The following is a 14966-nucleotide window of genomic DNA, read 5'->3' as shown; positions in this document are numbered from 1 at the left end:
TTTTTTCTTTGTTTGCCTCGTGGTTTTTATTGCTTTAAAGGGGATTCCATAATTTTGGGGGAGGGGAATAAAACCTTCCTATACTAAACCAGGACTTATTGCAGCTTAGAAAGCTGCACTATGCATCCTATTATTTATGCATATCCCTCATTGCAGAGGGTTAGCTTCATCTACGTTGACCCATGAAAAGTGAGTAGAAGCAAATGTTAATCTTCAATCTCTCTATAATCATTTGCAGTCTGACTCCTTTTACTTTATCTGCGTCTTATGTTTTGTCCCCTTCCTGAACAAACGAATAAAAACGTTTTTAAAATTAAAATAAGCCCATTGTGGAGGAAAAGTGTTTGGTAGGAGAATTTTGATAGTAGAAATTGCACACGTTCTGAACGAGTGGCTTTTATCCTACGTTGCGTCCTTTAGATTTAATTTTAGATAATGCGCAATAATGGAGCAGGGGGCAATGCCAGGATATTTGTCACTTAATTTGTCATTTAATTTTTTATCAGGAGGAAATACATCAAAGAGAAGTGGATTATAAAAATATCAAGGGCACACTATAAGCAAACCTGAATCCAGATTTGTGTCTAAAGGACGATTCTTTGTCTGCTTATTCAGAAGGGAGATTCTCTGTTTTCATAGGGACTTATGTCCCGTTCCAGGAAAGTGTGGACACAAATGCATATTTAGTTTCTGATTCACAGCATTCCCATAGAGTTCCCCTTTGTCTAACTTATGCCATTTTCAGCATGTCATACCAGTTCCTAAATGCCAGTGGAAATAATATCTGCTATTAAAAGACTACCAGTCTATGATTTAGTATAAAGCTAAGGGATCTCAAATTCATCTTTCCCATGTTGTTGTTGTTGTTAATTGCGAAGTCGTGTCCGACCCGTCGCGACCCCATGGACAATGTTCCTCCAGGTCTTCCTGTCCTCTACCATCTTCTGGAGTCCATTTAAATTCACACCTACTGCTTCAGTGACTCCATCCAGCCATCTCATTCTCTGTCGTCCCCTTCTTCTATTGCCCTCAATCTTTCCCAGCATTAGGCCCTTCTCCAGTGAGTCCTTCCTTCTCATTAGGTGGCCAAAGTATTTGAGTTTCAACTTCAGGATCTGGCCTTCTAAAGAGCAGTCGGGGTTGATCTCTTCTAGGACTGACCGGTTTGAACGCCTTGCAGTCCAAGGGACTCGCAGGAGTCTTCTCCAGCACCAGAGTTCAAAGGCCTCAATTCTTTTGCGCTCAGCCTTTCTTATGGTCCAACTTTCACAGCCATACATTGCAACTGGGAAAACCATGGCCTGGACTATACGCACTTTTGTTGGCAGGGTGATGTCTCTGCTTTTTAGAATGCTGTTAGATTTGCCATAGCTTTCCTCCCCAGGAGCAAGCGTCTTTTAATTTCTTGGCTGCAGTCCCCATCTGAGGTGATCTTTGAGCCCAGAAAAATAAAATCTGTCACTACCACTATCTTTCCCATACCCTCTCCTTTTCTAACATTGCTCAAAGGTAATTAGAAGTTGCCATTTGGTTGATCCCAGTTTAATTTGAATTTTAACCAGTCACTCATCTTAACCAGTGCTAGTTGAAGTCATCATGAATTGTAACTTAGAGCTGGCTTATTTCAGTTGAGATTCTCCACAGTTTAGTGCTTGGAATTTATATCAATATGCAGGTAAGATAAAAAAAAAAAGTGGAAGCAAAAGTTTTCAAGCTTTTCTGCACTTTGGAAGAGAAAGATTTACAAGCAATTGCAAGATTCACCGCAGCTCATTCTTATGATGCCAAACCATAATAATCTCAGTATTATGTCCAAATGCAGCCTCCTGTTTTAAATCTAGAAGTATATGAATCCAGCTAAGCTGGATGTTTGTGATTTTATTTTTGGGGGAAATATGAGGAAGATATTAACAGGATGAGTATATCCCATTCTGCAAAAGTCATTATTGGCAAAAGCAACTGCTGGAATAATAAGACCTTTGTGTCAGATGACTTTTCACATTGTTATGATTCTACAGGTATTTTAGTCAAACATTGTGTACCCTTGTTATTGTTTCAGATACAGTGGTTAAAGCTAAAATTCATGTTACTTTCATGAAGGGGGGAGTACTTGCATCATATATATTTACAATGTGTTTTACTTATATTGTTTTAAGAAGAAAGGGGGAGATATAGAGCAGCTATTAGTCTTGATACACAGATGTTGTTGCTACTGCAGCAACCATATGCTAATATATGTCCTGATGAAGGATGAATAGGACATTTCCCTTTTTTTGTCAGGAACGGAAGTGCCCCAAACCAATTCAAAGATATTTAATTTTCTGAATAAAGTCCAGCATCTTTATAGAATGCTAATGACATGTTTCTTGATAAACATCATCCCACAGATACCTTTCTATTTACTTTCCTCTCTTTTAGTTTAAGAATTAAACAGAAGAGTTGCAGATTTACTGATGAGGCTAAGGTTACAAAGACTTGGAAGTAATACTGTTGATATGTATTTATACACCCTCATTTTATTTATATTTTGCATTTTGTCACTGACATCTCTGGTTAAACTGGTTCTCAAGTTTCTGTAGTGCTTCCAACAAGCCCAAACTAGTTTTAAATTTACATTTTAGCAAGCAGTGACTGTACATATCCAGTTGTTCAGTTTTGTATGCATCTATTTTTTAATTATTCTGTTGAAAAAAAAGCACAGTACAGCTATCCCCAACAAAGTCATTGCATGCTAGGCATAACGTTTCTCTTACTGTCTCCTATTTACAATCAAGTTTTTTTTTAACAACCACACATGCACAGTTTCCATCTCTTAAGCCTCATTAGGGTGACCCTTGCCTACAGCCCTGGTCGTGTGCCAGCTACATTTTGCCATTTTGTCATGTGACCATTTTTATAGCTGTTGCGTCCTTCGTGAAATGGCAAGACACGAGAAGCAGTTGTAGTTCTCAGAAACTTCTTTATTCTTAGTTCAGCTTAAAGGTTAGAAGACACCGGCAACGCCCAAAACTCCTGGCCTCTTATATATGCCATTCCTGGGTCAATCTGCAACTTTTGGCGCGCCAGCACTTGCGCATGTGCACAAGTACTGGCGACAGCCTGTCTGGTCCCGGGCAACTTGCACCTGCCCGGGACCGTTTGCAATGCCCCGAGCCTGCTTGCACAGGCTCAGGACATAACAATAGCATTGCCATTCCACTCAATCTGTGTAATTCCCAATAACGTTTAATGGCCTTTGCTCCCTGATTATCAAAGAGGATTCTGCAGTTCTGAAATCACTGTTGTAAAGCTATCAGTTGGTCAGTTTTGTTTCTCTTTACTGTTGCAGCCCAACAATCATTTCCCTTAGCAAGACCAGGGGGGGAGATTTTGAAACAGGCTTAAGTAAGGACCCATTTGTGCATTATATTTTAAGAGACTCTAGTATGTGCTCTTATTGCACGGTGTGGATGCTAAATTGTTTTCTGGAATATGTCACCTTGAGCATTGTCAGAAAAAACCCTCTATTTCAGTCATATTTAGAGCCATCTCTGCTCTCTGTTTTATTTTCTTGAGTCAACTACCTGTTTACGTTCCATTCAGGCATGGAGAAATATATGTAATCAGATCTTCCAGCATATCCCATGCATTTGAGATGGTTACTAGCACTGAGAAACGGTTTTCCAATTTTTTTCCCTACCATTCTTGTCGTTTGACACAGACAGGTGTTGCCAATAGTAGACCTACTAAGCGTGGCCCTCAGATAAGTGCTGGATTCACATATCTTGCTGAACAAGTCGTATTCTGAGAGCACTTCTTAAATTAGTTTAAACAGCCACAAGAATCATTTGTGGTTCTTTGGAACCACCACAAGAATCTTTTTTATTATTATTAAAAGGTAGGAAACTTGTTTTTAAATCAATCGGCTTATTACTTGTGTTGTTAGAAGTCATACAGAACTTTAACAATATTGTTTTGTGGATTTCTATCTTAAACACCTTTTCCAAAACCTTATACTTTTTCACCCTGGACAAAACTTGATTCCTGATGATGCGCTAGATACATAAATCCAATTTTCTTGGCAACAAAATGAAAGGGGCTTGCCATTGTCTTCTTCCAGGATGGGGTGTTTGTGTGTGTGCATATGTTTGTATGTGTGTTTGTACATTTGCCATTATCACCTACTTCTTCTACCTTCTAATCTATATTCTACCTTTTCATTATTATGCAAAGTTCATCCTGATGTTGCAGTCTAGATGGATCACGGATAAATAAATGAAGCTAAATAGACATATACTGTTTTTGTTGTAATGGCAGCAGCAATACTTTTGACAAAATGGCTGATGATGCTGTGCTGGAAAAGCATGAGTCAGAAAGATTAACTTGATTAGTTGAATGTCTACCCAGCAGAAGCCACACTATAGTTTCAAACGGCAGATTTGAACAAAACATGCCTTTCTTGTGGCAAAATAAGAGTAAATGGTAGGCTCCTGATGAGCAGAAAGTTGAAAGGCTGAAAGGCTTAAAAAGAGCGTTCCAGTCATAGATGTTATTATTCATCATTATTTTAATATGATTTGTCTTTCATGCTATCATCTTATTTTCTTAATAGCCCACTCATTTTTATGCATACTTGTACAAATGGGGTTTTATGAAAGCTGTATGGATATTCAGAGTTCAGGGACATGATAAAAGTATTGAAGAGTGAATAATGCTTAACATGGTTTTTTAAAGAATCAAGATATTTTGGAAGAAAAAATGATTTTATGAAAGAATAGGCTTGCCTTTGGCTAGCTACTAACAATGGCTGAAGCAATACTTTGAACAGATTAAGTGATTAAGTGAACTCCCAACATGTAGCACACACTGTCTTGCTATCTCAGTTCTCAGTGGATATCAGATTTTCTGCTTTCTACAATTGGAGCACCATACAGATGAACTTCAGCTTCCAGAATGTTCAGCAGTGGCCATGCAAACTAAAGTTCTGAGAATTTTGGATGATTGTCAGGTTGCAGAAATCTGATGTATGAGACATCATTCAAAATTGTTTTGTATCTGGAAAAATATATTTGATCGTTGTGAAATATTTTGATTGTTATAAAGTGCATGGAATGGCCATGTAGACAAAGTCATAGGGCAAAGGCCAAGAACTTTAAACATGCCCACATATGCTTCTCTGATATGTCTTCCAGAGTACAGGTGGTCCTCAATTTAGTGACACATCAAAGTTACAACAGACTTTTCCAGGGTTACTTATAACCCGGATTCTAAATTCTGAAAGCCTCCACCCCCACAGTCACAGGATCACATTTTTGGATCCTCAGCAATCAGCCCACATTTACAGCCATTTGCAGCATCCTGTGGTCACCTGATCATGTTTTAGAACATTTTTACCAAAAACCATCTTTAGTTCTGGTTTCCAGCAAAAAAAAAACACCTATTGCAGACAATGGATTTGCTCAGCCACTATTATACTTACTTAATGACCACAGTAGTTCATTTAATGATTGCCCCAAAAAAGGTTGCAAAATTGAGTGTGTTCACATGGTGACCTAATTAACAACTGGCATGACTTAGGACTGTAATTCCAGGCTCAGTTACAGTTGTAAGTCAAGGATTATCTGCATATACTTCTCCCACCCAGAAGACTAACAAAAGGGAACAGAATTGTTATGTTTTCTATTGCCAGTGGCAAGTTTGGAAGATATCCTAGAGGCCATATTCCAGTTTTTGTGGCCCATTGGCATATCATACATTATATATAAAAAGAAATATAAATTAGGTCACTAATTAATTAGTTTAGATCCTAGCCAATTTGTCCTGTGTGACCATGTTTACTAAAGAGGACATGATGATTTGAAAGTAGATGCCATTGATATAATTAACTAATTTGTAATAAGTAAACAAGTATAGCTTTTTAAGAAGTTGTATGATATATGATTAATATTCCTAGTTGAAATGGATCTTAACATGAGGTGTAATGGATATCTTCTTTCTTCTCCAGGCCATTCATGCTTCTGCCCCCATTGATGGAATGGATGCGAGTAGCTATAACTTATGCTGAGCATCGGCGTAGTTTAACAGTAGACAGTGATGATATCCGACAGACAGCTAGGCTGCTATTACCTGGATTGGACTGTGAACCTCGACAATTGAAGTAAGTGGTGTACTTTTAATATTCCACCTACATTTAATAGCAGTATATTCTAATTAAGGCTGCTGTTTTCAAACACATTTTATATACACATACCAGAAGACTAATTTGTGCATAATGGGGAATCCATCTGTGTCAGTATCATTTCTGGAGGACATATGTTGTGCTGATTTATAAACTTTAGCATTTTTCTTGGCCATCAAAACAAAACCACCAAACCAAAAAAAAATTAATCTAAAATGGGATAGACCCCAAAGGTAAATCACAGTTTGTTCAAGAAAACTGAAGGACCACATTTTTAAAGGTATAACGATCAAGCACATAGAAAGAGCATCAACATCGCTTCTGTGAAGTAAAATCAGGTCACAATAACCTTTAGAGGTTTTTTCAAAGTGTAAAGAAACATGTACAGAGGGATGACCTTGAAAAAATAGTTGACTTGAATTTTGAAGAAGCTTTGACCAAATATAAAAAAATTCTTGAGCAAACAGAGCAGTCATAAATAAGAAAAGATTGGTAATGGTTAAATAGCAGAAATCAGAGAATGAGATTAACTGAACAGTTCTTGCAATGGATGGACATCTTCATTTGTCTTCATGAAGAATCTGCATCGGGACCAATATTTTTATTCTTTCCAATTCAACAGAGTATTGGAAGGAAATTACAGCATATAAAAGAGCTTGGTACCATCTGCCCTCTGGCCATCTGTCTACCAATAGGAAAACTCTCCCAAATCAGAACAGAACAGGACAAATTATCTATGAGAAGGAGAAGCATGCAAAACAATGATTGTGTGTGTGTGTGTGTGTGTTTAATAGGCTGGATTTGATTTGGAGTTGCAGAGAAAAGTGCACTACTATATGTTGGGAGAAGCAGCTGGAAACAGTAACTCAGAAATGCTGCTTCTACTCTAAGCCCCCACTTTTCTGGTCACATGACCCGAGCAGAATGTGTGCAGCCTTCTCAATACTTTTCAGGGCACACACACATACAAAGCAGAAACACACGTACATAACATATTGGTTTGTTAGGCAGGAGAAAGTAAATATGTCCTCTGTGGCCAAGGGGTTTGTAAGCAATTCATGAAGCCATGCTCTATATGATTTCTTTAACTTATTTATTTTACTTAGCTCACTTTCAAACAAGTACCTCACCAGATGGCTATATATTAAGCAGAATGATAAGAATGTCTGGAGAAGCTTATGGATAATTAAAACTATAAAATCCATTTCCACAAAATGAAGCAGTGGCTACTGATTTTTAAAACTGTTTGGCCAAATTCACGAACAGTAAACCTTTAGCAGAACAACAGAGTTGGAATGTCTTCTAATCCAACCCCTTGCTCAAATAGGAGACCCTATACCAGTGTTTCTCAACCTTGACAATTTTAAGGCATGTGGACTTCATCTCCCAGAATTCCACAGCCAGCATTGCTGGCTGTGGAATTCTGGGAGTTGAAGTCCACATGCCTTAAAATTGTCAAGGTTGAGAAACACTGCCCTATACCATTCCAGACAAGTAGTTTTCCAATCTTCTTAAAAGCCTCCAGTGTTAGAACACTCACAATTTCTGAAGGCAAGCCCTTCCACTGGTTAATTGTTCTAATTGTTAGGAATTTCTCTTTAGCTCTAGGTTTCTTCTCTCCTTGATAAGTTTCTATTCATTATTTCTTGTCTTGTCTTCTGGTGCTTTGGAAAATAGCTTCACCCCCTCTTCTTTGTGACAGCCCCTCAGATATTGAAGCACTGATGTAATGTCTCCTCTACTCTCTTTTTTTTCACTAGACTAGATATACCCAATTCCTGCAACTGTTCTTCATATGTTTTAGCCTCCAACCTCCTAATCATCTTCGTTGCTGTTTTTTTTTCTGACTGGTGGTTGCCAGTCACGATTATGACAGGATACCTGTATGAATTATAAAGCGCTAATGCTATACAAATTAATAGAAAGAAAGAAAGAAAGAAAGAAAGAAAGAAAGAAAGAAAGAAAGAAAGAAAGAAAGAAAGGAAGGAAGGAAGGAAGGAAGGAAGGAAGGAAGGAAGGAAGGAAGGAAGGAAGGAAGGAAGGAAGGAAGGAAGGAAGGAAGGAAGGAATTGCATTAAGCATATAAAATAGTATGAACATATGTTTTCTCAGTATGCACAATTCATGAAACCCATGAACATGATGAAAAGTCAAGTGCACACAAAAGTATTTAAATTCAGTTTAAATAATAATAATAAATATAATTACCAATCATCATCAATTCCAGACTCACGAGTCATAAGCTATCCTGCACGAGTTCGTCACCTCAGTACAGACTGTATGAACTAAGAACAGTCAGTTGCTTCCTTCCACAGTCCAGTTGTTATATATTCTACTGCTTTTGCCATCATTGTTTGTTGTCGTGGTGTCATATACTTATCATATTAATCTTTAAATACCACTTGGAAATCTCAATATTTATACCTCTTCAAAATCTCAATATTTATAGGCAATTATTTTGAGGATAAAGCTAATTTCACATTTATGAATATGCTTTGGAGTATTACTGTATATAGTATATTTTCAGCATGAAAGATTTCATTTAAAATCTTTTAACTCTTTCATAATCCTGTCTGAAAATCATGTAAGTACCCTCAAGGGTCTCTGAAAAACTATGAAAAGTAGTTATTATAAGAAGAAAGATGCATTGAAGTGTAACAATATTTTTATTGAAGAGTCAGTTGCAGTCATGTGGCATCAATATCAAATAAATACATAAATTAAGATTGCTAAATGTAATGCACTGAACAGAATATTATCATTTTTCTTTAACTGCTCAGAAATGGGCTAACAGTGCAAAATGTCTTTCTTCCAAGTCTTTCAATCTAGCAGTCTCAGTTTAGAATAAACAAAACTCACACATCGGAATTTCCCAATCTGCTACTTTTGGCAGCAGCGCTCCATATTGTTTTCCTAACCTCAACTGTTTTATCTGATGCAATCAAAAATGAAATTAGTCATATGCAACACCAACAATTAAAACATAAGTATCCCATCTGTTTAGAGAGAGAAAAGCTTTGATAATTTCATCAAGGTCTCTCGCCCCCTCTGACTACTTTCACTAAAAAAAAAAACAACCAAACAACCTCAATTTGCACATAGAGAAGAAAGTGTCAAATGAAACTGCTAACTGTCTATGTGAAAGACCTATTGGGAAACAACCACATAGCAAGACTACAGTTAATTCTCCAATATTGGAGACAGCTGTAGGTTGGCATAAAAATGTGCTGACTGCATTTCCAATCCTTATTCTGCCTGAGCATCGAAAAAACATGCCTATTGTCTCCTAGAAGCCTGCTGGACACAAGTAAAAATTGCACCTACCCATCCCTGCAGATCAACCCCGACTTACTACTAGATCCGTGGTTTCAACCTGACAACTGATGCCTATGGAGCAATTTTTTTCTACTTCCTTTTTCCAGACAGTTCTTTGCAACTACATGGAAAACCTCAGTAAAATAGAATAACTTTTGCCTCAAGAGCCTTTCCCCATCCTCACACACAAACACACTTAATGCACACATACTTCTCTTTCAACCTTAACCAGCCTGGTAGCTGCACATCTGCTTGCCAAATCTGGCAAATAAAATGGGAGGGATTGGTGTCTGGCACAGCTGGATCCTCCTGTTGCCAAAAGATTGAAAAACAATGGCTAGGGACCAAAGAGATGGATATAGTCACAGTGGCTTCAAATGGGTAATAGGAACAATAGAACCCTAATCTTTTTTGCAGTATGTGCTATAGAGCATCCACATGATAAGATCCCTTCTGTAGATGCTATAGAGAAGACACGTCAAATTCGTGACATTGCGCAATATATCGGAAATTTTTCCACATTGCCAGCAATGGGGTAGGCGCGGTTTCCTTGTGATGCGTCCGGCCCGCGGGTCGGCAGTTTGACACCCCTGCTATAGAGCATCCACACAATGATCCCTTCTCCTAGTGACTCCCTCCCTTTGGAACATCATTCCCAGGCAGATTAGACTAGCCCCCACTTTGACACTCTTTCTCAAGGCCCTGAAGACCTGGTTTTGCCAACAGGCCTGGGGAATGGGAAGGAACCCATCAAGTAGCTTGTCAGATTGATTTTTGTTGCCTGGGAGTGGGGAGTTATTGTATTTATTGTTTGTGTATTGGGCTTGTTTGTAAGCTTCCAGAGCTATATACATTCTCTAATTAAATAATAAGTTTCTGCATCGTGGGATGAGTTGAAGACAAAGTCATCTGTTAACCAAATGGTTAACAAAGCATCTGTCTTGGGTCTGATCTACACATGGTCAAGTGAGATGAGCATGAATGATAGGATTGTAACTTTTCAGCCTACAAGAGGAATTGTGCCTTTTCTGAATGTTCCCTGCAAATGATTAACAAGAACTAGGAGCTAAAAATATTGCCTCTTGGTAGAAAATTTGAGTTAGAAACATCATTTAGAAACATGATCTCTTTATCTCACATCTAAAATAATACAATCCTTTATGCCACCTCAGATTTCTGCCATATCAAATATAAAACAGTCCTCAGATTAATGGCGAGGAAGGTAAATACTGTAACCGGAATGATATGAAGCAGAAATAATTCTATGTCTTTCATTACATCTGTTTCTTCCTTGGTGAAAACAAGATCACAACATGCTGGGATACAGGACACTAGCTGTAATATTAATAATATTAATAAGCTCTGGTTGCATTGTTTGGTTGTAACACCTCCACAGGCCAGAATGCTGCTTTAGTTCCTTCCGGCGAATGGATGCAAAGGCTGCTATTGAAAAATTCCAGCAGGATCTGGGGTTTCGAATGTTGAACTGTGGAAGGACTGATCTGATTAACCAAGCTATAGAAGCCTTAGGACCTGAAGGCGTTAATACAATGGATGATCAGGTATATAAAAGTCAGTTCTATCACATTCATGACATAGATGAGCAAGATCAAAATCGATAGTCCAGATTATTACAATCATGTAAACTTATACCCTTCCCCAAACCAGCATGTAAAAATTCTTACTACAGGTGGACTCAGGGCTACTCTGATATTCTGGATCATTCAGCACTACGAGCTTTTAACTGACTCTAGTTATTTTAGCAAAACTGGGCGCATTTGTGCTTCTCCTTTTCCTTAGAAATGCTAAAGCATCATCCTGTTATATGAGTCTTCAGTCAATAGAAGGCAGTAACTAAATTTATAAGGGGAAATACAAGAATTTCAGAAGCCTCATTAATCTGACTGATATCATGAAGGCATTGTAAAGATCTGTAGGCAAAGTAAATTTGTTAAGCAAATATAGTAGCTGTAAACCAATGTTGTCTCAGTGTTTCGTAGTATGTCATCTGGAACTCACTTCTGCCCACCTCTGAATTCATAACACAGTGTGCTATGTTGACATAGCAGTTTTGTGTTATTAACTTGTGTTTATGGTTCATGTGTTATGTGAATGCATTCATTTTATGTCTCACAGACAAAAAGAGAAGTAAAAGAATAATGTGCAACAGTTAAGCATTTCTGCAAGAGAATCAATATAAATCCTTAGTCTACTTCCTAGTCTAGTCTACTTCCAATCTTTATAAGAAGAAAAATATTTATGCCAAAGTATATCATATGTGGATAATATAGATATATTATAAAGTGTGAAGAAACAAATGTGCAGATGTAGAATATATAAAACCCAACATTTTGTTTGTGAGTTTTGCTTTTGGAAATACAATAATTGGCTGTATACTTTGTTCTTAAAGGGTATGACTCCACTAATGTATGCCTGTTCTGCTGGAGATGAAGCCATGGTGCAGATGCTGATTGATGCTGGAGCAAATCTGGATATACCAGTAAGTGAAAATCGGCTACAGAAAGGTAAATGGGTATGGATACTTATTTAATAATTGAAAAGTGAAATATTGCATTTTGAGGTTCATATAATAATTTGCTGAATAGGTTTGGAGAGAAATTTCTTTTTTTTTAGAAATGATGGTGATAGTGGTGGTGGTACTTATGGATTCTAAAGCAACAATGCCTGCCGTAGATGAGATAATGAATTATAATGCAAAGGTATGCAGAAATTGAAAGAATAAATCTTTTCCCTCTGCAAGAACAATCTATAAAGAAAACTAGTAGATGCATTTTAAACCAATCAACCAACCTAAGGAATTAAACACACTAATTAGTATTGGCAGAATTTTCAGAGTTATGTCAGCCCACAGATTCCAAGGATTGCAATTTGCCAGGGTTGTGCTATTCTCAAACACATGTTAGGAGCTTAACAACAAGAAGAATTGCAACCAATAAATATTTCTCCCTTTTCCCCAGGTGCCTGGAAGTTCATCTCGATACCCATCAGTTCATCCTGATAGCCGACACTGGACTGCGCTCACTTTTGCTGTATTGCATGGCCATATCTCAGTCGTCCAGGTCAGCAAAAGACAAGTTGTCAAACTTTCACATCAAACCTGAAAAGAATATGATTGGACATCCATAACGCATCTCTAACAAGATGAAAATCCATGCTGCCTGGGGTTTTGTGGATTGTTCCAACCTGTCTGGAAGGCACCAGTCTGTGTTTGCTGCTGAGTATGCCTCCATTTGGAAGCACCTATGTTTTTACTAGCAATGAGAGCCAGTTTGGTCTAGCAACTGGCTAGAAACCAGGAGACTCTGAGTTCTAATCCCACCTTAGCCATGAAAACAAGCTGGGCATTTTTGGGCTGGTCATATATTTTATCCAATAGCTGACCTTGGGCCAGTCAATCTCTCACAGCCCAACTCACCTCCCAGAGTGATTGTTGTGGGGCAAATAAGAAGAGGAAGGTATGTTGGATATGTTTGCCCCCTTGAGTTATTTTTAAAAATAATCAGGTGAATACAAATAAGCAAATAAATAAAATGCCTTCCTCAGACTTTCCCAGGGAAAGTGGCAACAATTCATAAATGCAGATTTAGGAAAGAGGTAACACCACCAATGTATTTCAAAAACAAAGCATTGCTTTCATAGTCATTGTTTATTTTTACTGGGACAGGAAATATTTTGCCAGGTGGGAGGTGCAAAATGTGCCAAGGAACCTGATTAGGCATATTTATTGGCATGCATTTGTGTATGCACTGAAAGATAAAGAACTGTCTCCACACACACAGAACATACAATCTTCAGACAAATTATTTCACTTAGACCCAGACAGCTACACGCAAAATCTACACGACCTTGACCTGTTATGGATAAACAGGCAGGTATATACATAAACCAACCTTCCCTCCTCAAAGCAGTCTTAAATAGAAAGAAAAAAGGAGGTAGGAAGCTGTCATTACTTCCTGGTAAAAGACAGAAGCTGCTTAGCTTGGAAAAGCGGGAAAGAGGGTGGAGCACTCAAGAGACCTTGTGAAAATGTTGTTGGCACAGACACATGGGCTATCTGTGGACATCCTCATTGCCACCATATCTCTCAAGCCAAAGTGGGATACATATATAAGTAGTAAAGCTCAGATAATCCAAAAGACAGCAGACACAAAACAGAAGGGATTGCGACTGAGGAGGACAAAAGCATGTTTCTTTCTTTCTTTCAGTTACATTTCTTATCATAATGGACTGATTGGAAGATTAATCCATCCAAGTAGCTTTATGGAATGATGCTCAGCTAGTGAGATTAAAAACAGCTGGAGGCCATGGATACAATCATTTAGGAACAATTCTGAATTCTAAGCGTATTTCTAAATGGTTTTCCGTATCTTCCACTTTTCAGAAATAGCTGGAAATGTTATATTTTCATGCATCTGACATACAGCTGTCTCTTTGAAAATTACCAGAGCTTTAAAAAATAGACAAAGAGAGAAACTTTTTAGAGTTAGTGAATTAAATTCCCAAAATGGTGTATGCTAGGATTATCAGATCTGGGCTACAAAATTCCAGATAACCACTAGTGAGTAGCAGAGGCTTACAGAATATTATTTGCTGCCCTCTACTGACCATCTGGAATGGTGCAGTTCACATCTAGTTACTGTAGGTCTTACAATAACCGCAAACCACAAGGTAGATGCCATGATTAGCAGTCTCCCTGCCTCCATTTCTTCTTCAAATTGCCTGGGGTTTTTTTACAGTTGCTGCTGGATGCAGGGGCTCACGTTGAAGGTTCTGCTGTCAACAGTGGAGAAGACAACTACGCTGAGACACCGCTTCAATTGGCCTCAGCAGCAGGCAAGTCTCAGCAAGTGTTGCATTTTAATTCCTAATAAAGCTTAGAGGTTTTGCAACCTCAGCAACTTCAGCTCCCAGTATTGGCTGACTGCAGAATTCTGGGAGTTGAAGTTCACATATCTTAAAGTTGTTGAAGTTGAGAAATATTGATATAGATACATAATCTTAAAACAATTGCCTCCTATATCTATTTGGGTTTCAGTCTGACGTGAAGTGTCAAAAACCCCAAAATTGGAAGAAACGATATTTTCAGAAGTGTGAAATATTTTTACTTATATAGTCATGTAGTTCCTGGCAGCCTGTTTGCAGTGGGGCACTGAGACTATGTAGGATTATGAAATGATGAATGGTACTTAGTGTATGTAAACAAGATAATATGTGATCCTAGTATATGCACATAGATCCACTTGGCATGATTCTTACTCTCTTTTGGGGGAGTGGAAACTATAATAGAAAATAATGGTATGCATATAGATATACACAAACTTTTGCACATTACCGTACTGTATTTACACAGTGACATTTGGTACCCACATCTCATCAAATAAACAAGATCACTATTACAAGTTAGATGAAGGAAGAAAAGGAAGGAAGGAAGGAAGGAAGGAAGGAAGGAAGGAAGGAAGGAAGGAAGGAAGGA

At 38.0% G+C, this 14966-nt stretch overlaps 1 protein-coding gene across 1 annotated transcript in view; it reads left to right on the top strand.

The window, feature by feature from the left end:
* ABTB2 (ankyrin repeat and BTB domain containing 2) overlaps positions 1–14966 on the top strand; it is a 154911-nt gene that overhangs the window by 115746 nt on the left and 24199 nt on the right. The window contains exons 4-8 of the mRNA XM_039356846.1: positions 5984–6136; positions 10869–11034; positions 11883–11972; positions 12451–12552; positions 14230–14326. Coding sequence (XP_039212780.1) covers positions 5984–6136; positions 10869–11034; positions 11883–11972; positions 12451–12552; positions 14230–14326 — 608 coding nt within the window. The remainder of the gene's footprint in view (positions 1–5983; positions 6137–10868; positions 11035–11882; positions 11973–12450; positions 12553–14229; positions 14327–14966) is intronic.

Source organism: Crotalus tigris, unplaced genomic scaffold (genome assembly GCF_016545835.1).
Source record: "Crotalus tigris isolate CLP2741 ecotype Arizona unplaced genomic scaffold, ASM1654583v1 scf7180000018831.1652172, whole genome shotgun sequence".
In the NCBI taxonomy this organism is placed as follows: Eukaryota; Metazoa; Chordata; class Lepidosauria; order Squamata; family Viperidae; genus Crotalus; species Crotalus tigris.
This window is presented reverse-complemented; position numbering and strand designations above follow the sequence as displayed.